General features: G+C 42.4%; 2 protein-coding genes across 3 annotated transcripts; both read right to left on the bottom strand.

Moving 5' to 3' along the window:
- Nucleotides 1-3,348, bottom strand: LOC138958194 (uncharacterized). The gene is made up of 3 exons (XM_070329284.1): nt 3,291-3,348; nt 2,357-3,153; nt 1-2,316 (listed from the first exon to the last, which is right to left on the bottom strand). The coding sequence occupies exons 1-3, from the start codon at nt 3,346-3,348 to the stop codon at nt 2,254-2,256; spliced, it is 918 nt and encodes a 305-aa protein (XP_070185385.1). The 3' UTR covers nt 1-2,253.
- On the bottom strand, nt 1-26,624 carry LOC138949805 (secretory carrier-associated membrane protein 1-like). Of its 2 annotated transcripts, none has more exons than XM_070321594.1 (9): nt 26,433-26,624; nt 24,049-24,159; nt 22,972-23,121; nt 16,353-16,419; nt 15,440-15,568; nt 14,667-14,826; nt 11,757-11,855; nt 9,773-9,890; nt 1-3,597 (listed from the first exon to the last, which is right to left on the bottom strand). In XM_070321594.1, the coding sequence occupies exons 1-9, from the start codon at nt 26,478-26,480 to the stop codon at nt 3,430-3,432; spliced, it is 1,050 nt and encodes a 349-aa protein (XP_070177695.1). In that variant the 5' UTR covers nt 26,481-26,624; the 3' UTR covers nt 1-3,429. The 2 variants fall into 2 exon arrangements, with proteins under 2 accessions (XP_070177695.1, XP_070177690.1); XM_070321589.1 differs by lacking the exon at nt 9,773-9,890 and adding an exon at nt 5,419-5,539.
- Between the last annotated feature and the right edge of the window lie 5 nt (nt 26,625-26,629).

Here is a 26,629-nt window from a genome sequence, read left to right as displayed (position 1 = left end):
AACATGCATAGCTCCTACTGTTTCCCTCTTGCTGCTCACAGCTTTCAGCACAGCGATGAGTTTTCTGTCACTCTGCTGGAAACATGCATAGCTCCTACTGTTTCCCTCTTGCTGCTCACAGCTTTCAGCACAGCGATGAGTTTTCTAACAGAGAAGGAATGACAAATTACATGGGGGAAAATTCCCAGAAAGAAAGAACACCCAAAGAGACAGAAAACATGTGACTTGTGCTTTCAACACTGCAGCCCTATCAAGTAGCATCAGCGGGGGAGGAGATGACACATTGTTGCTTGTCTAACAGAGTGAGAGATAACAGTGAGCTACAGTATAGACAGTGAGAGAATATACTCCAGTCATATCTAGACACAGACAGCGAGAGTTCATACTCCAGTCATATCTAGACACAGACAGCGAGAGTTCATACTCCAGTCATATCTAGACACAGACAGCGAGAGTTCATACTCCAGTCATATCTAGACACAGACAGCGAGAGTTCATACTCCAGTCATATCTAGACACAGACAGCGAGAGTTCATACTCCAGTCATATCTAGACACAGACAGCGAGAGTTCATACTCCAGTCATATCTAGACAGAGACAGTGAGAGAATATACTCCAGTCATATCTAGACACAGACAGCGAGAGTTCATACTCCAGTCATATCTAGACACAGACAGCGAGAGTTCATACTCCAGTCATATCTAGACACAGGCAGCGAGAGTTCATACTCCAGTCATATCTAGACACAGACAGCGAGAGTTCATACTCCAGTCATATCTAGACACAGACAGCGAGAGAATATACTCCAGTCATATCTAGACACAGACAGTGAGAGAATATACTCCAGTCATATCTAGACACAGACAGCGAGAGTTCAAGTGAAGTACAATCTACACAGGAGAACAGTACTATCAAACTTGGTTAGGAAAAGATAACCCTAAAAAGTAATATTCCAAGAGAAAAGTGGCCCCCAAAATTCAACATCTGTTGGTTTTTTGTTTCCCAAAATCAATCCAGATGGGTAATAAGTAGAGAAAAGATGTTTGCGACCTTGCAAATCACAGGCGATTCAAGCTAGGCTTGGTTCCATCACTTGCCACAAGAAACACTGATGGAAGAAAAAATGATGGAACAAAATGTGAACCGACAATCTCATCTTTAAAACACACAACCATCTATCACCCACTCAGTTTGTACTCGACACATATATCCTCAAAGCTTACCCATGAAGATTTGTAGCGTAATAAACCAAAGACAAACAAACAAATTCGTACAATCACAGTACACCGACAGAGTGTATAAATCAAACTCAATAATAATCTGTTAACAAAATCAATTAGAATCAACTCAGGCTGTAGTTATTACAATTCAAACAAGCTGTATGTGGATTTATCATTCCAATTGTTCATGAAGCAAAGAAACTATGTGATTGCACAGCAAACCCCCACAGTCACAGTTACCCTTTACATTACACACACACAAGCATGCGTTTTCTATCAATCTAACATGTTTGAATGTGCTTGTGCTGCAGATCTTTAAATGCATGTCTTTCCATGTTTCTAATGAACGACACCTGGTAACACTACAGGTTGTACTGTGCGCTCAGCATGAAGAGAAGATCTTAACAAATCTTAATTAAGCTCATTTTGTGTGTGGGGAAAGACAAATCTTGAGAAAAAATCTCAATTCAAAACTATCTATATTTGCACCATGAAGTTATAATTGCTATCAAATCCTGCTACCGAAATACAAAAATGTAAAATTAAATTCTACCACAAAGAAAAACGCACTATTTTGGCTTTGAACCCAAGAAAGCCTATCTGACTATTTCAAAACAAATGTACATTTTGAGCAAGTCGGCCACAACATTTCAACTTTGCTTTCCTGTCTTGAGTGTTCATTATAAAAACAAAATATATTACCTTCTTTACAAAAAGTACACCTATATACTACAACATTTGTACACAAACTAAACGTATATTAATGTGTTCGTTAGGAAATGTTATCTTACTGCAACCTATATCAATGTGTTCATTACGAAATGTTATCTTACTGCAACCTATATCAATGTGTTCGTTAGGAAATGTTATCTTACTGCAACCTATATCAATGTGTTCATTACGAAATTTTATCTTATTCTTGTGGTGTCTGAACACAAACAAATGCAGTGATTTAGAGATCTCTTCAGCTGGCAATATTATCAAAAATATCAAGCAAACAATAATTAAAACATTTGACCCACAGTATCTGCACCTACCAACGATGTATCTGAGTAGAAGAGCAAATCTTTTTAACCTTGGAGGGAACACTCTCAACCTTGGAGGGAACACTCAACCTTGGAGGGAACACTCTCAACCTTAGAGGGAACACTCTCAACCTTAGAGGGAACACTCTCAACCTTGGAGGGAACACTCTCAACCTTAGAGGGAACACTCTCAACCTTGGAGGGAACACTCTCAACCTTGGAGGGAACACTCTCAACCTTGGAGGGAACACTCTCAACCTTAGAGGGAACACTCTCAACCTTAGAGGGAACACTCTCAACCTTGGAGGGAACACTCTCAACCTTGGAGGGAACACTCTCAACCTTAGAGGGAACGCTCTCAACCTTGGAGGGAACACTCTCAACCTTAGAGGGAACACTCTCAACCTTGGAGGGAACACTCTCAACCTTGGAGGGAACACTCTCAACCTTAGAGGGAACACTCTCAACCTTGGAGGGAACACTCTCAACCTTGGAGGGAACACTCTCAACCTTGGAGGGAACACTCTCAACCTTGGAGGGAACACTCTCAACCTTAGAGGGAACACTCTCAACCTTAGAGGGAACACTCTCAACCTTAGAGGGAACACTCTCAACCTTGGAGGGAACACTCTCAACCTTGGAGGGAACACTCTCAACCTTAGAGGGAACACTCTCAACCTTAGAGGGAACACTCTCAACCTTAGAGGGAACACTCAACCTTGGAGGGAACACTCTCAACCTTAGAGGGAACACTCTCAACCTTAGAGGGAACACTCTCAACCTTGGAGGGAACACTCTCAACCTTAGAGGGAACACTCTCAACCTTAAAAAAAAGAGAGAAAAAAAAAGTGCTGTGAATGCGAAGTTGACGGTTCCTTCAACAAAGACACAGAATAAAGTAGAAACTCCTTGTCATTCTTCCCCAAAGTTTCATAAATAATGTGCAGCAAGACTGCGGTACTTCCATGGCTGACCCCAACACTAAAACACTTCCGTGGCTGACCCCAACACTAAAACACCCCCTGTTGAGTTTGACTCAACCGACCCAGCTTCTTATCACTGGCGCAGCCTCCCTCCTCCGGCCGTCGCAGCTCTGCACACATCCAGGTCCTCAGAGTTTGCAAAACCAAGGTTCCGTTCCTGGCTCGTGTTGCCTTCCAGACCGGCTAGCTCTCTCCGGCGGGTTAATAGCGGTTGTTGGAGCCGTACTGGCCAGAGACGGCTCCGCGGGCGGCTCCGGCTGCAGCATCAGCAGCGGCGCTTTGCACGGCTTCGTTCTTCATGACGCCTGTGGCAAACTCTGCCTGGGCTTTCTGGAAGCTGGCCCCCGTGCTGCGGTAGATGCGATGCACCTGCACACACCAACAGTCGCCGTCAGAGAACTAATCCACACACAGCTCACCCAATGTGCGAAAAGCAGGCTTTTAAAGAGAGTTGTTTTCAATAGAAACTCTGAGAAAGCAGGCTCTTAAAGATAGTTGTTATCAATAGAAACTCTGAGAAAACAGGCTTTTAAAGAGAGTTGTTATCAATAGAAACTCTGAGAAAGCAGGCTCTTAAAGAGAGTTGTTATCAATAGAAACTCTGAGAAAGCAGGCTCTTAAAGAGAGTTGTTATCAATAGAAACTCTGAGAAAGCAGGCTCGTAAAGAGAGTTGTTATCAATAGAAACTCTGAGAAAACAGGCTCTTAAAGAGAGGGAAGTCGAAAATAAGCGGTGTGTGTGTGCATGTGTGTGTGTGTATCTTGAGTTATGTAAGGTGTGAGGTAATACAATTAAAAATGTATCAGCAGCTGCCTTCCAAACCAGCCTCCACAAACAAGACAAAGACGTGAGACAAAGATCGAGACACAGACAGAGAAAGATGTGAGACAAAGAGACACAGACAGAGAGGTAATGCGCTGGACAATATCATTATCAGCACTGTGTCACTGTCAGTGTTTTTTGCTGTCAGTATACAGATTGTTACTTCCCTTCTTTAATCTTAAATCTGGAGCAGGGTTGAATTAAGTTTTGTCTTTCATAAAAAAAACGTTGGGAGAAAATACAACTATAAACCATCATTACAGTTGACTTCACTGCTAAATATTCCCCAAGTGTAACCTTCTTTTTTCTCTCAATTATATTGTATTGTAGCATAACTTGCTCTCACTTCTGTGCTATATACACACTGTGTCTCAACAACTACAGCTGACATGGTCAGGACATAGCATGTACTTTGTACTTGTGCTGTACACACTGTGTCTCAACAACAACAGCTGACATGGTCAGGACATAGCATGTACTTTGTACTTGTGCTGTACACACTGTGTCTCAACAACTACAGCTGACATAGTCAGGACATAGCATGTACTTTGTAATATATAGTTTGTAAGGCGCCTAACACTAGGATTTGCACCCTGTGCATTCCCTTATCGTTATTATCATTCCTTAGCAAAGACGAGCCCACATGTTGTTACCAGGAAAGCATGTTAGTCAAGCAAAAGCATAGAAGCAAGTTAGAGAAATATCTGTTGTAGGGGTCAGGATGTAAAGAATCTATTTGCGTTAACCCATCACATACACATCTTTACAGCATACTAAATTCTATCTAGCAAGTGTGTGCATCACATGCAGTGTAAATGAAAAGAAATCATTTGAAATCAATAAGTTTCCCCGGTTAACAAAGTGAGTATCAAGTTACACAGATGGCTTTGAGTGTGAACAAGTCGACCTTTACAACATTATCAGCAACTGAGTCTCCAGTGTCATCCATGTGGTACCCTGTGTCACATTACTTTATGCAATCTTCTTAACTTCAGTCAAATTACAGCTGTATGTAATGCACTTAGCACATTTCTAGGTCAAATAATTGTTAAATTACTTACCTCACGCAAATTTAAAAGTATGAACACACATGACAATTCTCAAGTATAGTGGCGTTAAGATAGCAATTAAACTCTAATAAGTGATGTAATTCTGACACAACTTATACCAGCTAGTTGAACCGTCATTGTTTCCAAACTTCCTTTAAGCTTAACCATGTGCAAGAATTCACCTGACAAACCAGAAAGTGGATCAAACCAGCTAACTCACAACACTCACTAACCAACAGCTGTTTTAAAACACGACACTCTGCCTTAAGCCCAGCCATGTGAAAGAAGTGAGTGAACGAAACAGTTAGTGGACAATACCTTGATCAACATAAGAATGGTGGCGGCTGCTTCTACAGAAAAAAATAGCGCTACGAAGAGCATAAAGGCTCCAGCCCCTGTGTTGGTATCTGTTGCAACTTGTATTCCATTAATCCATCCACTGGCAACACAACAAAACAAAACAAACTCAAATCACAATGGGGAAAAAACAAACAACAACAAAACTCTTGGAAACCCTCAGCTAGTCCTCCAATTTCACTGTGCATCTGAAGTAAACAAAAAACATTAAATGAAATAAAAGACAAAAATAACAAACATCAGTTCGAACACAAACATTAAATGACTCACTGACATGTTACAGGTTTGCCATTGAATTCACCACACTTGGTTGTCATTATCTTTTTTCTGTATTACACAGAGCAACATGTCAGATCTCTAGGCAACAGTGTGTCTGTATTACACTGAGCTGCATGTCAGATCTCTAGGCAACAGTGTGTCTGTATTACACAGAGCAACATGTCAGATCTCTAGGCAACAGTGTGTCTGTATTACACAGAGCAACATGTCAGATCTCCAGGCAACAGTGTGTCTGTATTACACTGAGCTGCATGTCAGATCTCTAGGCAACAGTGTGTCTGTATTACACAGAGCAACATGTCAGATCTCTAGGCAACAGTGTGTCTGTATTACACAGAGCAACATGTCAGATCTCTAGGCAACAGTGTGTCTGTATTACACAGAGCAACATGTCAGATCTCCAGGCAACAGTGTGTCTGTATTACACAGAGCAACATGTCAGATCTCTAGGCAACAGTGTGTCTGTATTACACAGAGCAACATGTCAGATCTCTAGGCAACAGTGTGTCTGTATTACACAGAGCTGCATGTCAGATCTCTAGGCAACAGTGTGTCTGTATTACACTGAGCTGCATGTCAGATCTCTAGGCAACAGTGTGTCTGCATTACACAGAGCTGCATGTCAGATCTCTAGGCAACAGTGTGTCTGTATTACACAGAGCTGCATGTCAGATCTCTAGGCAACAGTGTGTCTGTATTACACAGAGCTGCATGTCAGATCTCTAGGCAACAGTGTGTCTGTATTACACAGAGCTGCATGTCAGATCTCTAGGCAACAGTGTGTCTGCATTACACAGAGCAACATGTCAGATCTCTAGGCAACAGTGTGTCTGCATTACACAGAGCTGCATGTCAGATCTCTAGGCAACAGTGTGTCTGTATTACACTGAGCAACATGTCAGATCTCTAGGCAACAGTGTGTCTGTATTACACAGAGCAACATGTCAGATCTCTAGGCAACAGTGTGTCTGTATTACACAGAGCTGCATGTCAGATCTCTAGGCAACAGTGTGTCTGTATTACACAGAGCAACATGTCAGATCTCTAGGCAACAGTGTGTCTGTATTACACAGAGCAACATGTCAGATCTCTAGGCAACAGTGTGTCTGTATTACACTGAGCAACATGTCAGATCTCTAGGCAACAGTGTGTCTGTATTACACTGAGCAACATGTCAGATCTCTAGGCAACAGTGTGTCTGTATTACACTGAGCAACATGTCAGATCTCCAGGCAACAGTGTGTCTGTATTACACAGAGCTGCATGTCAGATCTCCAGGCAACAGTGTGTCTGTATTACACAGAGCTGCATGTCAGATCTCTAGGCAACAGTGTGTCTGTATTACACAGAGCTGCATGTCAGATCTCTAGGCAACAGTGTGTCTGTATTACACAGAGCTGCATGTCAGATCTCTAGGCAACAGTGTGTCTGTATTACACAGAGCAACATGTCAGATCTCTAGGCAACAGTGTGTCTGTATTACACTGAGCTGCATGTCAGATCTCTAGGCAACAGTGTGTCTGTATTACACTGAGCTGCATGTCAGATCTCTAGGCAACAGTGTGTCTGTATTACACAGAGCAACATGTCAGATCTCCAGGCAACAGTGTGTCTGTATTACACTGAGCTGCATGTCAGATCTCCAGGCAACAGTGTGTCTGTATTACACAGAGCAACATGTCAGATCTCTAGGCAACAGTGTGTCTGTATTACACAGAGCAACATGTCAGATCTCTAGGCAACAGTGTGTCTGTATTACACAGAGCAACATGTCAGATCTCCAGGCAACAGTGTGTCTGTATTACACAGAGCAACATGTCAGATCTCCAGGCAACAGTGTGTCTGTATTACACAGAGCTGCATGTCAGATCTCCAGGCAACAGTGTGTCTGTATTACACAGAGCTGCATGTCAGATCTCTAGGCAACAGTGTGTCTGTATTACACAGAGCTGCATGTCAGATCTCTAGGCAACAGTGTGTCTGTATTACACAGAGCTGCATGTCAAATCTATAGACAACAGTGGGTTCTGTGCAATGGGTGGATTTCAGCTGTTGGTCTTCTTTCAAAAAACTTCGCTTTTTAAATATTTGTGCAGCCCTCCAGAGCTAAGTGCTTAGACACCAGCTATAATCGTGACGATGAGAGAACCCCGAGAATGGCTTGAAGGAGATCCAAAGCCACTTTGAGTCATGTTTCTATTCCCACACAACACTGCTACTTCACAAAGAGTGTGTGTGTTTTCCATGGAAGGTGCAAGTTTGACCTGAGTCCAAGGGCCAATCTGAATTCCGTTACCCTTTAAACTGCAATCAAGTAATCTACTATATCAGAGGTTACAATCTAAAATAACTTCCGAATATATAAAGGGAGTTTTTTTCTTTGAATACTTCTTATCTCTGTCTTTTTCCTCTGTGAAGCCAGTGTCATTTGATATTTGTGTCAAACGTCCACGTAATGCGTTCAGACATGAACCTCCATGCGAGCGACACCAATAACATGCATGGGTGAACATGACTACACGCTGAAAGAAACAGGTAGCTTACCAACACCTCTCACACACACACAGACAGACAACGCATGCGCTTTGCCAACTTCCGGTGACGTACAACACAGATACGATGCAACCAACAGATCTCAGTGAAATGTGTACCACTGAGAAACATTAACAAACATCCCAGCTAACTGACCGTTTTATATCGCCCGCAGAATCCCTCCGAAAAAAAAATTGTCTGCTTCTGGAGTGGCTCAGTTATCTCCATCATGAAGAAAAGCTTCACTTTCAAGATATGAGTGTTTGTAACCTTATTCTGACAAGACCAACAAGGCCAACTCTGACCGATCAAGACCTCCAGCTGACCGATCAAGACCTCCAGCTGACCGATCAAGACCTCCAGCTGACCGATCAAGACCTCCAGCTGACCGATCAAGACCTCCAGCTGACCGATCAAGACCTCCAGCTGTAAAAAGTATTGTCCATTAACACTGCTCATCATCATTGTATCAATCATCTTGATTATGGTGTCAGTATAAGTCACTTATACTGCATGTGTCAGAATGAACGCACAATGTATATCTATCTTTTTTTTCTGATTCCTTGATTTCATGATCTTGTTTTTGGTGCTAATGCAGGCTTGTTATGATAAATAAAATACATACAGTATTCACATATACACAACTAGAGGAATACCCGGCTTGGCCGGGTGAATCGCAAGAGAGTATGCAGCGTGGCGGTTCGCCGGCTTAGAGCACGTGTTGAAAATTTTCATTCACCAGTTTGTGCCCGGGGTCCACCTGAATATGCCTACCAAATTTGATGCAGAATATTTACAATGGGAGGGGTAGTATATATTAGTGGCAATATTTTGAAGATGGGAGGGATTTTGTACACGAATGGCAATACTTAGATGTACTATCTGTGCAGCAAGCGCTGTGCAGAAAAGCGCTGGTCGTTGTGTGGTGGAAGTGAAAGAAGTGAAGAAGTAGAGCCGAACAAAAAAGTGTTTATTTTTGTAATTCGTATCGCGAAACAGAGTATTTATTCACCGCGGTTCACCGCAACGCATCATTCAAAAACTCATAAAAACATTTTTCAGGGTGACATCAAGGACACTGCTATTATCTGACAATCCATAATCAAACTCTTACTAACAATCTATGGGCATAGGAGCACTGCAAATATGACACTATGATCTAATGCTAACTGACGAGAGCAGCTCAGGGTCAAGCTGTTCGCTATTGACACCAACCATTGCAGCCTTAGTGCAGCTCTAGCCTACAAGTCAACACAACATGCAACGTACATTAAAACAGTTAACACACCATGCACCAAGCAAGCACCAAGAAAACAACAACACCAAAGAATGTGAAAATAAGAAAATGCAAAAGAAAAATAAGCCAGCCGCTGAACTGACAACAATCCCCAGGGTGACCCTCAGGGTATCCCACCGGGTAACAAGGGGGGTATCCCACAGGAAACCCAACGGGGTAGCGACGAAACTAGAGACAACAGCCACCCAGTCTCTCCCTGCCAGGTACCTTGACTAAAACTGCAAAACTAACGACGGCGAGAAGCGCGAAGAAAATGCCGACAAAGATCATGATGAGGCCGGCCGCCAGGTTGTTCCCCACCACTCCCAGACCTGCAATGATACCGCTGCACACACACAACCTATTCCTGTTAGCAATCACACAATGATACAGCTGCACACACACAACCTATTCCTGTTAGCAATCACACAATGATACAGCTGCACACACACAACCTATTCCTGTTAGCAATCACACAATGATACAGCTGCACACAAAAACCTGATGCCGTTAGCAATCACCATAATTAGCCAGTTCTCTTTTTTCCTTCTGTTGAGGCCAGGACCCTGCAAGCCAACACTAGCTCTGATACAGTTACAGTGTGATTGACACTGCAAGCCAACACTAGCTCTGATACAGCTACAGTGTGATTGACACTGCAAGCCAACACTAGCTCTGATACAGCTACAGTGTGATTGACCCTGCAAGCCAACACTAGCTCTGATACAGCTACACTGTGATTGACACTGCAAGCCAACACTAGCTCTGATACAGCTACAGTGTGATTGACACTGCAAGCCAACACTAGCTCTGATACAGCTACAGTGTGATTGACACTGCAAGCCAACACTAGCTCTGATACAGCTACACTGTGATTGACACTGCAAGCCAACACTAGCTCTGATACAGCTACAGTGTGATTGACCCTGCAAGCCAACACTAGCTCTGATACAGCTACAGTGTGATTGACCCTGCAAGCCAACACTAGCTCTGATACAGCTACAGTGTGATTGACCCTGCAAGCCAACACTAGCTCTGATACAGCTACAGTGTGATTGACACTGCAAGCCAACACTAGCTCTGATACAGCTACAGTGTGATTGACACTGCAAGCCAACACTAGCTCTGATACAGCTACAGTGTGATTGACACTGCTGGCTCAAACACTGACACATGTCTTTGTACAAAGAAAAGCACAACACAAAACTCCACATCATCAAGCCAACTTAACCCTTACACTGGTGCAATTCCGTAACACATGTTACATAGCCACTGGTCAATTGACAGAGAGAAAAATAAAGAAAAAACGGTCATATAGGTTTTCGCATCCATGGGAGGTAATCGGAACCGACCAAGCAGACCGAGCCAGTAGCGCAACATATGTCGCGACAACCAGGTAACAGTATAGTAAAGTTGCGCGACATATGTCATGACAACCAGCGTAAGGGTTAAAGGACCATTGTGCCTTGTGATAACCATTTGCCTCATCGTCTCAGATCTCAGGCCAGGTTTTTACATGGATTCAAACTCTTCCAGAAACATGATCACAGTAGTTAATGTCATTAATACGGCACACCGGTATATAGAGTGAAGTGTACAACTGCAGCATGGCCAGGCAGCTGCCCATTCAGTCTGACGTGATTCAAAACACTTCCCTAGAAATCAACTTGTCACTTCACTGCACATGATTGGAAGATTAACCATTCTCAAAACATGAGAAACTGAAATAAAAGAACAACTTTCAGCACCTTGGTGAAAGACAAGACAACCATCCTAAATCCAGCAAGCAGTGTATGTTCTGAAGATATGCTCAGCCCTGCAGTCCGGACTGACGATCTAACAGCGAACGACAAGAAGAAGAAGAAGAAGATATGCTCCTTGCTACCTGTTGCATTTTCTTTACTTCAAAGACTGCTGTCTCAAGCATAAAACTTGACACCAGTATCAAATTATCACACTCAAAAAGATCTTTAGGTGATACAAAAAATCATTCAACCATTTTTAATTATTCATGATGCATTATCTTTCAAATCGTGAATGATGCCTCCACCATCTGATCATTAAATATACAACAGTACATTGCAAAAGAGTTTGGTAATCTTTGCTTTTGATCTCACAACACTTTAGAATGTGTTCAGATTTTTATAATCCAAAGACTCTTAATTTTGTGTGAAAACCTAGAAAAAGACGAAAAGAAAAGGGGTATGCTCACACTGTGAAGTCGGTGATTCCAAGACACTGGATGATGTAGACACAGAATTGGAAGAAAAACACAAAGAAAAACACAAAGAAGTTGAAAGAACTGTCACTCCTGCAACAGACAAACACAAAGAAGTTGAAAGAACTGTCACTCCTGCAACAGACAAACACAAAGAAGTTGAAAGAACTGTCACTCCTGCAACAGACAAACACAAAGAAGTTGAAAGAACTGTCACTCCTGCAACAGACAAACACAAAGAAGTTGAAAGAACTGTCACTCCTGCAACAGACAAACACAAAGAAGTTGAAAGAACTGTCACTCCTGCAACAGACAAACACAAAGAAGTTGAAAGAACTGTCACTCCTGCAACAGACAAACACAAAGAAGTTGAAAGAACTGTCACTCCTGCAACAGACAAACACAAAGAAGTTGAAAGAACTGTCACTCCTGCAACAGACAAACACAAAGAAGTTGAAAGAACTGTCACTCCTGCAACAGACAAACACAAAGAAGTTGAAAGAACTGTCACTCCTGCAACAGACAAACAAGATCAGATTACTGTAACATGAAGTAAACAGCCAGTCAATAACAGTGTCCATGTACATGTTGGGTTAAAGGTGTAAGTGTAAACAGCCAGTCAATAACAGTGTCCATGTACATGTTGGGTTAAAGGTGTAAGTGTAAACAGCCAGTCAATAACAGTGTCCATGTACATGTTGGGTTAAAGGTGTAAGTGTAAACAGCCAGTCAATAACAGTGTCCATGTACATGTTGGGTTAAAGGTGTAAGTGTAAACAGCCAGTCAATAACAGTGTCCATGTACATGTTGGGTTAAAGGTGTAAGTGTAAACAGCCAGTCAATAACAGTGTCCATGTACATGTTGGGTTAAAGGTGTAAGTGTAAACAGCCAGTCAATAACAGTGTCCATGTACATGTTGGGTTAAAGGTGTAAGTGTAAACAGCCAGTCAATAACAGTGTCCATGTACATGTTGGGTTAAAGGTGTAAGTGTAAACAGCCAGTCAATAACAGTGTCCATGTACATGTTGGGTTAAAGGTGTAAGTGTAAACAGCCAGTCAATAACAGTGTCCATGTACATGTTGGGTTAAAGGTGTAAGTGTAAACAGCCAGTCAATAACAGTGTCCATGTACATGTTGGGTTAAAGGTGTAAGTGTAAACAGCCAGTCAATAACAGTGTCCATGTACATGTTGGGTTAAAGGTGTAAGTGTAAACAGCCAGTCAATAACAGTGTCCATGTACATGTTGGGTTAAAGGTGTAAGTGTAAACAGCCAGTCAATAACAGTGTCCATGTACATGTTGGGTTAAAGGTGTAAGTGTAAACAGCTAGTCAATAACAGTGTCCATGTACATGTTGGGTTAAAGGTGTAAGTGTAAACAGCCAGTCAATAACAGTGTCCATGTACATGTTGGGTTAAAGGTGTAAGTGTAAACAGCCAGTCAATAACAGTGTACATGTACATGTTGGGTTAAAGGTGTAAGTGTAAACAGCCAGTCAATAACAGTGTCCATGTACATGTTGGGTTAAAGGTGTAAGTGTAAACAGCCAGTCAATAACAGTGTCCATGTACATGTTGGGTTAAAGGTGTAAGTGTAAACAGCCAGTCAATAACAGTGTCCATGTACATGTTGGGTTAAAGGTGTAAGTGTAAACACAGTCTTCCTGGTACCACAAACTGACCCTGCACCCATCATGGAAATATCTGCAGAGGCTGTCAGTGTCTAAGAGCAAAATCATTAGCTTCTTGTCCCCTACCCCACACCCCTAATCAGGCGCACACTCTATACAATCACCCAGGCAAACATAAAAATACACATCAACACATACACATGGACCGCGCGCGCATGCATTCACACTGACCTGAAGGCTTTATAGAGGGGAGCAAGGAGTGAAGAGAATGAGCCACAGTACAGACAGACAGACAGACACTGACCTGAAGGCTTTATAGAGGGGAGCAAGGAGTGAAGAGAATGAGCCACAGTACAGACAGACAGACAGACAGACAGACAGACAGACAGACAGACAGACAGACAGACAGACAGACAGACTGACCTGAAGGCTTTATAGAGGGGAGCAAGGAGTGAAGAGAATGAGCCACAGTACACACAGACAGACAGACAGACAGACAGACAGACAGACAGACAGACAGACAGACAGACAGACAGACAGACAGACAGACCTGAAGGCTTTATAGAGGGGAGCAAGGAGTGAAGAGAATGAGCCACAGTACAGACAGACAGACAGACAGACAGACAGACAGACAGACAGACAGACAGACACACACACTGACCTGAAGGCTTTATAGAGGGGAGCAAGGAGTGAAGAGAATGAGCCACAGTACACACAGACAGACAGACAGACAGACAGACAGACAGACAGACAGACACACTGACCTGAAGGCTTTATAGAGGGGTCTGTACCAGCAGACAAAGGAGCAAGAAGTGAACAGAAGGAGCCACAGTATAGACAGACAGACAGACAGACAGACAGACAGACAGACAGACAGACAGACAGACAGACAGACAGACTGACCTGAAGGCTTTATAGAGGGGTCTGTACCAGCAGACAAAGGAGCAAGGAGTGAAGAGAAGGAGCCACAGTACAGACAGACAAACAGACAGACAGACAGACAGACAGACACACTGACTTGAAGGCTTTATAGAGGGGTCTGTACCAGCAGACAAAGGAGCAAGAAGTGAACAGAAGGAGCCACAGTATAGACAGACAGACAGACAGACAGACAGACAGACAGACAGACAGACAGACACACTGACCTGAAGGCTTTATAGAGGGGTCTGTACCAGCAGACAAAGGAGCAAGGAGTGAAGAGAAGGAGCCACAGTACAGACAGACAGACAGACAGACAGACAGACAGACAGACAGACAGACAGACACTGACCTGAAGGCTTTATAGAGGGGTCTGTACCAGCAGACAAAGGAGCAAGGAGTGAAGAGAAGGAGCCACAGTATAGACAGACCGAAGGTGGTCCCCCCATTAGAGCTGACACAGAACCAGGCCAAGCTAGCCAGCACGTTGAGCATCAACACGATCACGTGGACTGCACAACAACAACCACATTGTCATTCTCACATTTAAATATTTGACTGCTGCAATAATTCAGTTAAAACATTAAAAACATGCAAGGTACAACAATTAGACAAAAGCTGAGAAAAAGGTCTCCAGGGGAGGCAATCACCTTGCTGCACTTCTCAGGCAATGTACAGCGCTTGATTCCTTTTGTTGCTTTTTTCATCATGGCAACTCACAACGTACCTCATACTTATTTTGCTAGTCACGGGGATAAATCTTGAACACTTCTCACTTAGAACACTGGTACACACACAATGTTTTCAGGGCTGGGAAAAACAGCTTGCAGCTAGTGATTCAGCTAACAAGCAATGCACAACAAGCCTATTCCTATCAACACATAAACAATTTCTAAGCTGATGACATCACAACTGAAAGGTATCACAAATTCATATAGCTTTCCAGTGACATCAAACACAATTATGCTGATCAATTAACAGAATGCTACAACGTTTTACACTACTAGTACTGTAAAAATAACTATGTGACCTGACTTCCTTCTCCTATTAAACTACACGACAGAGTAAGGTGCGGACTCACAGTTAAGATAAGATAGGATAAGATAGGATAAGATGTGGACTCACATCCCCAGAGGTAGTAGACGAACTTGACGATTCTCTGGAACTCAAGGGGAATGTCCACGCTGAAGTCCTGGTAGAAGCACGGCCCCAAGGGACAGAAACCGGGCAGTGGCGGCCAGTTGTTGAGCCGAGCTGCAACACACAGCGTCCACTTTACTTTGTGTTCCTCTCTCTCACACACACACAGACAAACACACGCACACACAATCACACACACACACAATCAGCCACTGCTGCTTCTCATGACTGACTGATTATTCAGTTCAGGGGACTCAAACAACTGGTGAAAGCATACACACTTTGGTGGCCTACTTGCTAAAAACTTCTCATCAAAGACAACTTGAACACTCTCAGTCACATGTAAATGTGTATGAAATGTATAATGTGTGGTCTAGTGGTAAGACACCACATTCCAAAGAAGCCATGACACAGGATCAACAGCTGGTGCCGTATAGTCTCATTTCAGTCACTCATGCAACACACAGTCAGCTCTCTCCTCCTCCCACACACACAGCAGGTGGGTGATGTATTATTATCGTTATGACACAAAACACAATGAACGTCTAACTGATCAATAAGAAGAAAGGTGATGGTGAATTATTGCTATGACACAGTCTAACTGATCAATGAAAAAAAAAGGTGATGGTGAATTATTGTTATGACACAGAACACAATGGATGTCTAAGTGATCAATGAGAAGAAAGGATTGGTCAGTCTGCCCGTGGCTGTGAGAATTGTAGCACTTGATGCAGCTTCTACCAACTTTCACAAACAATATTTTCATGTTTAACACAAAACTCTTCCCTAAGAAAGCCTGACACCACTACTATACACTTCAGCCTGAAATAGGTACTGTTCCAACAAAGTTTCTATGGCTGACACTAGTGACAATTTTAAAGACCAATGCAATACTTACTGCCAGGTGGCAGGTTTTTCAAATCTTGCTCTTTTCTTTGAAGTTCTGCTGCCTTTTTCTCCAGTTCCTGAAAATATAACATTTCACAATAAACAATTATACATGTAGCACTACCAGGAGTGTGCCATACTACCATCCATAATGGCAAACATTGCTATAATTTATGTTCAACACTTTCTTTTCTTCTTGTCTTGCTTCATGCACAGCAGAGTGGTTGGCCGGTTGACCGGTTGGCCGGGACAAGGAATTCACTTCACAGCAAAATGCCCAGATTTGAGTATCAACAACATAAATTGTATTACAAAAATGCCCAGATTTGAGTATCAACAACATAAATTGTATTACAAAAGATGCAGCAAGAAAGTGTATTTCTTGAACACATGCAAAATTTCAAAGATTTGCAATTCACTTATAAAAAGACAGCCGTGAGACCTGCCAAAGGGACCACATACATTGCAGGTACCCCTTCATGACAGCCATGTTGGGGTCAAGGTAACGGACTAGAGTTGGGGTCAAGGTAACAGACTAGAGTTGGGGTCAAGGTAACAGACTAGGGGACAACAGGTGTTCTCACATGACAGGGGCCAGTGTATCTCAACATGTCAACAAACAAGCGAGTGAGGTATGTATAATGTATACAATGTATGTGTTCACACTGAAGACTGTGACAGGTATCAACATGTACGCAGCCCACGCTGCAGATGTATATTTTCACTAGATTTTTGTTTAAATAAATGTCAAACCCTTGTGAGTGTAGCTGTTACAAAACAACGAAATAAATGTTTGGCAAAAAGATCAAGTGACAAAGCCTTCCAATTAGCTTGGCTTCAACACCCTGTTCTCATGTTGAATGGCGGACGGTATTCACAGCACCCATCATTCACATGAGTACACAGAGAAGCCGATAAATATTACAAGTCCATAACTGTACATTTGTATAATAATAATAATAATAATAAAGTGTATTTATATTGCGCCTATCCCTATCCCGACACTTGTTGTACTGACTGTATCTCATCAATCATAACTCTACATTGAGAAAGTGTGCATCTGCTCAAAACTTTTCCTTCCTCTGAATACTCCTAGCAATTCTCACCAGGAAGCAGGATATCCCCATGTATTCTTCATATGGGGGGGGGGGGGGGGTGGGGGGGGGGCACCCTCAACATTTACTTCCTCTTTTTCTTTTCATACAAATACCTCATTCAACAATATTGGCTAAACACATCTAGGTCAGTCACCCGAGCAACACCAATTAATCATTTCTCCCAAAAGTATCCTTATCCAATGTTCTCAGCCATTCTCTGCTTAAAAGGAGAATTTCAACCTGACTGTACGAAATAATATACACAAAGAATAAATGGGGACACTTGTTGTACTGACTGTATGAAGTGAAGACTATTGCACAGCTTCTTGTTGTAGTAGAAGTCAACCAGTTTGCATGTGATCATCTAAACTACATGTATTTACTCATTCAAAGTTACACAAACATGGCCGACTGACTTGAGGAGCAACAGGATCAATGGCAAGGGAAATCTGAAGCAGGACAAAAAGCTTCAATGTTCACAAGAAGATCAAAACAGAAAGAAAAGGGACTTGTGTTGTGTTTCTCATCATGGTTGCCAAGGCAACGTGTGTGGACAAACAGCTGGGCAAGGGGGTGGAGGGTGAAGGGGGTGGGGGGGAGGAGGGATGTCAAAACTCTACTGACCTTATCCACCATGGCCTCGTGATCGTTCTGAACGTACCCATCACCGCCCTAGGTTTATAACAGTTTCACACAATTATCAGGAATGTTGGGCCAGATCTCCGAAACGATCATTTCAAAGTTATCATGACGATCATTTCAAAGTTATCATGACGATCATTTCAAAGTTATCATGACCAATGTCAAGCTTGCTGACAAAATTCAAAGCTTCGCAGCTAAACCAAAAAATCAAGAAAAGTGGCTTGAGTTATTAGCTACCCACAGTAGTAATTTCAGCAACTACACAGCAGGAAACAACAGAGGAGCTCTGGGCATGACAATTGTGGGGAAGATAGGAGAGTGCCAGGGGAAAGGACACCCGGTCACAATGTGCTGGACAAATGTAGGACAGACAAAATAAAGTTCTAAACACACGCAACATTCACTCAGTTCCTCAAAGTAACAGCAAAGGAAAGGCTGACAGCAGTGGTTGAAGGTTCAAACTGATAAAAAGAACTTAACAGGGGGGGGGGGGGGGGGGGCTAAAAGAACTTAACAGGAGGGCTAAAAGAACTTAACAGGGGGGGGGGGGGGCTAAAACAACTTAACAGGGGGGGCTAAAAAAAACTTAACAGGGGGGGGGGGGGGCTAAAACAACTTAACAGGGGGGGGGGGGGGGGACTAAAAGAACTTAACAGGGGGGGGGGGGGGTAAAAGAACTTAACAGGGGGGGGGGCTAAAAGAACTTAACAGGGGGGGGGCTAAAAGAACTTAACAGGGGGGGGGGGGCCAAGAGAACTTAACAGGGGGGGGGGGGGGCTAAAAGAACTTAACAGGGGGGGGGGGGCTAAAAGAACTTAACAGGGGGGGGGGGGGGGGGGCTAAAAGAACTCAACAGGGGGGGGAGGGCCTAAAAGAACTGAACAGGGGGGGCTAAAAGAAACGCGGGTTCACACAGAGACACACATGAAAACAGGATGAGGATGAGTGGATCCTCCCGTGACTCAGTCATATATTTCACAACCTGAACATTAATGAATGTATTTGCAAGCTTTCCCAAGAGTTTGAGACCCAAAAGTATAAATGCCAAATGATTGAGATTACATTTCATTACTTTATATCACATACACAATGAAAGAAGCGTCAGCTTGTAAAATAAAAATGAGCTGATCTCTTATCTCTGTCCAATGCTTCATGAACTTTTTATTCGATTCGAATGAAGACCCTCTTTTTAAAGTTTCTTGACCTTAAATTTGGCCTGTTCTTCAAACATACATTTTGCCTGTTCTTCAAACATACATTTTTGTAGTGAAGCAATGTATAATTTGACAAAGGTAGGTAGATTACCTAATCTGACAAAGGTAGGCAGATTACCGGACGCTTGTCTTACACAAACACCTCATCATGAACGAAGATATTTTCACTGATTTACAGACGACACTTTCACCGATCAAGAGAGACTTTCTTATGGGTTGGTTTGAGACCGTGCAGCACACAACAAATCAAGGAGTCAAACCCGCCTCACCTGATCCAGCAGAGCTGCTTCCTAATTAGTAGTCAGTGTCACTTAGTACATTGTGGGCATTGGACAATACACACCCACCACACAGCACAGTGACATGACACGATCAGTACGATAGTGACACTGACAGTACACACCCACCACACAGCACAGTGACATGACACGATCAGTACGATGGTGACACTGACAGTATACAACCACCACACAGCACAGTGACAAGACACAATCAGTATGATGATGTCATGTCACAGTGACAAAACTGACATGACACAATGCGTACGATGGTGAAAATACACACAGCACAGTGACATGACACAATCAGTACGATGGTGACACTGACAGTACACACCCACCACACAGCACAGTGACAAGACACAATCAGTATGATTATGTCATGTCACAGTGACAAAACTGACATGACACAATCAGTATGATGGTGACACTACTACACACCACAGTGGGATGAGCATAACAAGACACTCGACACTGCACCAAGCGTTCAGAAAACATGCAAAGCAGAGGACACTGCTTTCATCCCAACACTACAAACAACCATACTCATCAAACATTTTCAAATCATGCAAGTCAATTTACACAGATCACATTTGATAACAAACATTCTTTTGCCCCAAGGAAAATATGACCTTCAAATAATTGAGGCCTCAGGGGACACACCGTCTATGTGGAGCCTAGGCAAAAACAACAACTGTGTGATCTCAGATAGATATTTATTATAATTAATACCATGCTTGAGGGGAGAGAATGCCTTGCAAAAGTAACATCAATTCCATTTTGACCAATTCAGTACTTTCTTCAGGTAAATTTAGAACATTACAATTCAACAAACAAAGAAACAAAAACAGTGAAATGCAAGCCTGGCCAACTGACCAGCAACAATAACAAACTTGACCCTCACATGTTGTCTATATCACCACGCCCTGTCCACACCTGCACAGGGCACTCACTCTATCGTTTCACATCCCTTGTCTGTGTGTGTGTGTGTGAGAGTGTGTGTGTGTAGACACGCACATGCATGTGTGTGAGTGTGTGTGCGCAAGCACGCAAGTATGCATGTGTGTGTGTGTTGATATTAGTTCACCCAAAACCAACACAGCAAGTTTTGAAAAGAACCTTAAAACGAATCGCAATTTTTGCCCTACCAATTCCAGTTTTTCCAACACCTGAAACGATCATAAAATTGCCTGAATCTCATTGCCAGATTAGGAAACCATTCACTGTCCCTTTCTCAAATGTGCCCAAAACAGATGATTACGATTGTCATCCTCCGAATTCCCCTGATGTGAGCTACCAAAGGCTTACAAAACAGTTCCTACCGCCTGCATTAGTCCGTAGTGTGCAAAGCATGCCATTGCCAACCCTTTTCATCACAGAGAGGATACGATACCCTCAAAATGCTTCCAAAAGCTGAATAAAAATCTGTGACACTGACAAAAATGAAGTGTGCAATTGCTGGCAGCCCACAGAAGAACAATTAAAAGCCAAAGACCACACAGAATTAGTTAGCATCTCGTCAAAGTTAATGATTCTAAACTTGTGGACACTTCAACGCTGAGCAAATAGCCAAATGTCAGTCAGGCCTTTTTGGCAGTGTACCCACATGCACCCCACACACATAACAAGCATAGATCTACAACACAATGCACCTCACACACATAACAAGCACAGATCTACAACACAATACACACCACACACATAACAAGCACAGATCTACAACACAATACACACCACACACATAACAAGCACAGATCTACAACACAATACACACCACACACATAACAAGCACAGATCTACAACACAATACACACCACACACATAACAAGCACAGATCTACAACACAATACACCCCACACACATAACAAGCATAGATCTACAACACAATGCACCTCACACACATAACAAGCATAGATCTACAACACAATGCACCCCACACACATAACAAGCATAGATCTACAACACAATACACCTCACACACATAACAAGCATAGATCTACAACACAATACACCTCACACACATAACAAGCATAGATCTACAACACAATGCACCTCACACACATAACAAGCATAGATCTACAACACAATACACCTCATACACATAACAAGCACAGATCTACAACACAATACACACCACACACATAACAAGCACAGATCTACAACACAATACACACCACACACATAACAAGCACAGATCTACAACACAATACACCTCACACACATAACAAGCACAGATCTACAACACAATACACCTCACACACATAACAACCACAGATCTACAACACAATACACCTCACACACATAAAAAGCACAGAACTACAACACAATACACACCACACACATAACAAGCACAGATCTACAACACAATACACCTCACACACATAACAACCATAGATCTACAACACAATGCACACCTCACAGATAAATCTACAACACAATGCACACCAAATGAAAGTTGGGCTTAAAGGTCCTTGTCTACATTTTTATACCGAAATCGCCATTTGACCATTAAAATGCAGAGTCTATTATCTACAAATATCAACAATACACCCCCTTTCGATCAGGAAAGACGAAGCCAGTGTAGCCGTTTGAAAATTCATTGTAGTATTCCAGCGTAGTACTCATAGTAGGATATCCTTATTTGGAAAATGCCAAGCGCAAAACTCCTCTCAAATCCCGTGCATTTCGTGCGTTTAAAAAAAAGCATGGACAGCGCTCCAGTGTCAAACTGTTGCTGCACGCGCACTTGTTTGGGCGTGGCTAAAAGCATAGTGACATGAATTTGATTGGTCAGTATTTTTAGGCAAAGCACATGTTCTCAGCAAACAGAAAACAAAATATTGGAAGCGTGAGTCACGCTACCCAAAAATAAAATCTTTTTTTACATATATTTTTTTCTATAATTTTGTCCCCATGGTTCATTCATCATTTGACATATAACTTTTTAGCGAAATCTAACCATAAGATTATTGAAAAAAAGCAAAAATGTAGACGACCACCTTTAAACCATAATTTACACTACACCAACCCATGCAGAGCAGAGCAAAGAGAGCACAGTGGTCCCCCCTCTTAATACCGCCTACAATCTGACTAAATCAGGCCCTTAACCGGAGAAAGTTGTATGATAATGAAGGTAAATTGTGAGAAAGTACGAACAGAAAATGTGAGAAAGCAGAGTTTAAAGTTAGACCGGGGGTCTTTGGGTTTAAAAGGGGTTCCACTGTCAAGTGAAACACGTGACAAAGAACAGAGCAAGAGACAAAGAGACAACAGGGTTGAAACGCACCTCCTGTGTATAAAACAGACAAAGAGACAAAGAGTGACAACAGGTTTGAAACGCACCTCCTGTGTATAAAACAGACAAAGAGACAAAGAGAGACAACAGGTTTGAAACGCACCTCCTGTCTGCGCTGCAGCTCGCTGGTGTCAACGACTTTCTGAGCGCCGGTCTGTGTGTAGGGCGGTGGGGGTTCCTCGGAGGGCGTCATGATGGCCGGCTGGGTTTGGGAGGAGCGAGGGGGAGGGATACCGCCGCCACCCTGTTGTCCCTGAAAACAACAACACACACAATAAATACTCACTTTTCAACATTTCTTCAATTTCTTTTTCATAGATCCACTCCAATTCTAAGATTCCAAAGACTCAACACAAATTCTACTGTTTATGAAGACTGGGTCCTGCTCAAGATTTTGTCCTATCAGTGTTACAAAACACAGTGTCTTGTCTGTGTGTCTGTAATACAAAACATAAGTCTTGTAAAAACAGCACACCAGAAAATATTCAGAATTCTAGAATTTCATGACATGGAAATAATGTTGACAAGTCAATCTCTAAAACTACTCAACGCTCTGATTTGGACATGTTTGGGACACGGCCCCCAAGCCAAAACTGGCATTTTCTCTTAGTTTAATATATATATATCATAAAGAGTTCTTCCGCTCCTCCTGAGAATGATGACACACAGGAATCCAAAGCAAACACAGCAAACTCCAGACTGGGCCCCGTGGAAGCGACGTCACAACATGCACTGGAAGAAGAATGAATATTGGAGATTCACAGTGTGACGGTTAGCCATTCACATGGGGCTACATCAGGATATCAGGCAAACACTGTGGTTGACAGTGTGACGGTTAGCCATTCACATGGGGCTACATCAGGATATCAGGCAAACACTGTGGTTGACAGTGTGGTTGACAGTGTGACGGTGAGCCATTCACATGGGGCTACATCAGGATATCAGGCAAACACTGTGGTTGACAGTGTGGTTGACAGTGTGTGTGGTAGTGAGCGTGGTAGTGAGCATGGTAGTGAGCGTGGTAGTGAGCGTGAGCGTGGTACAGTGGAACCCCCCTTTACAGACCTCCTCAATGTGATTTAATCCAGTGTTGACAAGAAAGGAGATTTAATCCAGTGTTGACAAGAAAGGAGGACGTCTTAATGTGGGGGTGTTAAAAGAGGAGTTAGAGCGTACTGACCCCTCCGACAGGCCTGGTCTGGTTGCCCTCGGCGAAGGGGTTGTAGTCGTCCAGCATGCCTTGACGCTGGTTGGCGTTCGCCGCTCCTGCTGCCTGCTGCACAGACGGGTCCTGAAAACATATGTGTAGACATACATTACATGTGTATACATCATTTTACATGTAGCAAGACTGCAACACACCTGTTGATCAAACAAGTCAAACTTAACACAAATAGCAGTAAATACAGTGGAAATCCCTTCACTTTTAATACCACAACAAATCTGAAACAATCTGGTCTTCAAATGAAGGTTAATTTACACGTTCTGAACAGAAAATCTTCAAAAGCATGACGTTATAAGCAGGTGTGGGTTGGTACTGGTAGGAGTTTCTAATTGGGGGATCTCAATTCTTAAAATGATGTTTCACTGTATGTGTACTGTAACTGTTATCACTATCCATTGACCGATTGAGACAAGTCATAACCCTGCTCCTTTCACTTCAGTCACAATTCACAACACTGTTTCCAATGGCAACTCTAGCTGGCAGCATGCGATCACTAAAATGTTAAAGATTTTTCTCTCTTTTAAACTGAGTGAACAGCTACATGTGTGTCAACAGGCTTGCCTTTAAACTGCCATGACATCAGCTGCTATGTATAGTCTGTCACCATTATCTTGTCAACATGCATTATCATCAGCTGCTATGTATAGTCTGTCACCATTATCTTGTCAACATGCATTATCGCTATGTATAGTCTGTCACCATTATCTTGTCAACATGCATTATCGCTATGTATAGTCTGTCACCATTATCTTGTCAACATGCATTATCGCTATGTATAGTCTGTCACCATTATCTTGTCAACATGCATTATCGCTATGTATAGTCTGTCACCATTATCTTGTCAACATGCATTATCGCTATGTATAGTCTGTCACCATTATCTTGTCAACATGCATTATCGCTATGTATAGTCTGTCACCATTATCTTGTCAACATGCATTATCATCAGCTGCTATGTATAGTCTGTCACCATTATCTTGTCAACATGCATTATCATCAGCTGCTATGTATAGTCTGTCACCATTATCTTGTCAACATGCATTATCATCAGCTGCTATGTATAGTCTGTCACCATTATCTTGTCAACATGCATTATCGCTATGTATAGTCTGTCACCATTATCTTGTCAACATGCATTATCGCTATGTATAGTCTGTCACCATTATCTTGTCAACATGCATTATCGCTATGTATAGTCTGTCACCATTATCTTGTCAACATGCATTATCGCTATGTATAGTCTGTCACCATTATCTTGTCAACATGCATTATCGCTATGTATAGTCTGTCACCATTATCTTGTCAACATGCATTATCTTCCAGTGACATCATAAAGAAGAGCTTACTCCAAAGAATCCAATGCTTGACATGTTATCAGAACATCTGTTTCAATAGCATTGTTATAGTACAATCCTCATCATTCCTTTTTTTGTGCTTAAGCTCTGTAAGTGTAACTGTAAAGTCTAAGTCATACGCATAACTAACAAGAGGGCAATGTTTCAAACATAAACCACTCACAATGGGGATATATATGTTTTAAGGATCAGATTGGAGGTCCTATAAAGATGTCAGGTTAGTATTATTACCAATAAAAGATGGCCTTTGTAGTTGCAACAAAATAGTACATTTTAGATGTCGCTGCTGACAACAATAGATCCCTGCGCCTGGCTTGAGTCAGAGTCTGGAGATACGCGCGCGATGTAAGACTTCATATAACAACACACTGTTCTCAAAACATAAATTCAAGTGATGTCAACTAACAATAACATGGTTGCCAGGTTGGTGACAATCAACTCTAATCACATGGAACAGGATTCAACAGGGACACATTTATAAAGTACAACTTCATGTAGTGTTTCATGCCACGGTGTGATTCACTGATTGGGTTACTTCTGTCAAAATCGGACAGTATGTCTTTTCACCTTTTCACTTTAACACTTTCAAGTAATATCCCTAACACCTTGTGTTCATATTCATCATGACACATGAAACAACTTTCACTTCTGAAATCAACCGGCGACGGCTGTGGCATTACCTTGCCTGTCACACTAAATAACTCATAGTCGTAGTACAGCAGCGCACATCTTGAAAGGATTCAACGATAATCTGTCACCAGGAACTGTCAAATATGAATCTTCTTCTTCTCGCCAGTTAAACGGCATTTGTGCACAGATCCCAAAGCGATTATTCATTTTAAGATTTACTAGTATGAACACAAATAAGGGGTGAGCTTTACGTTCATGTCAAATTATCATAACAAATGAAAAACAACAAAATAGCAGCCGACGGTCAAACCCCCTTTTCTAATGATTCAGAGGCGGTCGTCTGTGTCAACTTACGGAAAAAGGGTCAGATGCATGGGGGTCCGCGAATGGGTTGCTCTCCATTTTTGACAAAGAGCATCCAAGGCTCAATCACAACAGCAGATAAAAACGTACAAGCTGGAATTGCGTTGCTTAGTAGTGAGAAGCTAGTTCATTTCCCGTGTCTCAGACTGAGGTGTTTCTAACATGGCAGATTACCTATGACGCATGCG

This window comes from Littorina saxatilis, linkage group LG1 (assembly GCF_037325665.1).
Source record: "Littorina saxatilis isolate snail1 linkage group LG1, US_GU_Lsax_2.0, whole genome shotgun sequence".
Taxonomy (NCBI): domain Eukaryota; kingdom Metazoa; phylum Mollusca; class Gastropoda; order Littorinimorpha; family Littorinidae; genus Littorina; species Littorina saxatilis.
Note: the sequence above shows the minus strand (reverse complement) of the source record. Positions and strands in the feature narration are given on the sequence as shown.

Excerpts from the sequence above, each read along its gene's own strand:
- LOC138958194 (XM_070329284.1), bottom strand. The coding sequence starts at position 3,348 with ATGTGTGCAGAGCTGCGACGGCCGGAGGAGGGAGGCTGCGCCAGTGAT. Across the intron at positions 3,154-3,290 it reads CGCCAGTGATAAGAAGCTGG|GAGTTTCTACTTTATTCTGT; the intron begins GTCGGTTGAGTC and ends AAGAATGACAAG. Across the intron at positions 2,317-2,356 it reads TTGAGAGTGTTCCCTCTAAG|GTTGAGAGTGTTCCCTCCAA; the intron begins GTTGAGAGTGTT and ends GTTCCCTCCAAG.
- LOC138949805 (XM_070321589.1), bottom strand. The coding sequence starts at position 26,480 with ATGGAGAGCAACCCATTCGCGGACCCCCATGCATCTGACCCTTTTTCC. Across the intron at positions 24,160-26,432 it reads ATGCATCTGACCCTTTTTCC|GACCCGTCTGTGCAGCAGGC; the intron begins GTAAGTTGACAC and ends ATATGTTTTCAG. Across the intron at positions 11,856-14,666 it reads CCCCTCTATAAAGCCTTCAG|GAGTGACAGTTCTTTCAACT; the intron begins GTCAGTGTCTGT and ends TGTCTGTTGCAG.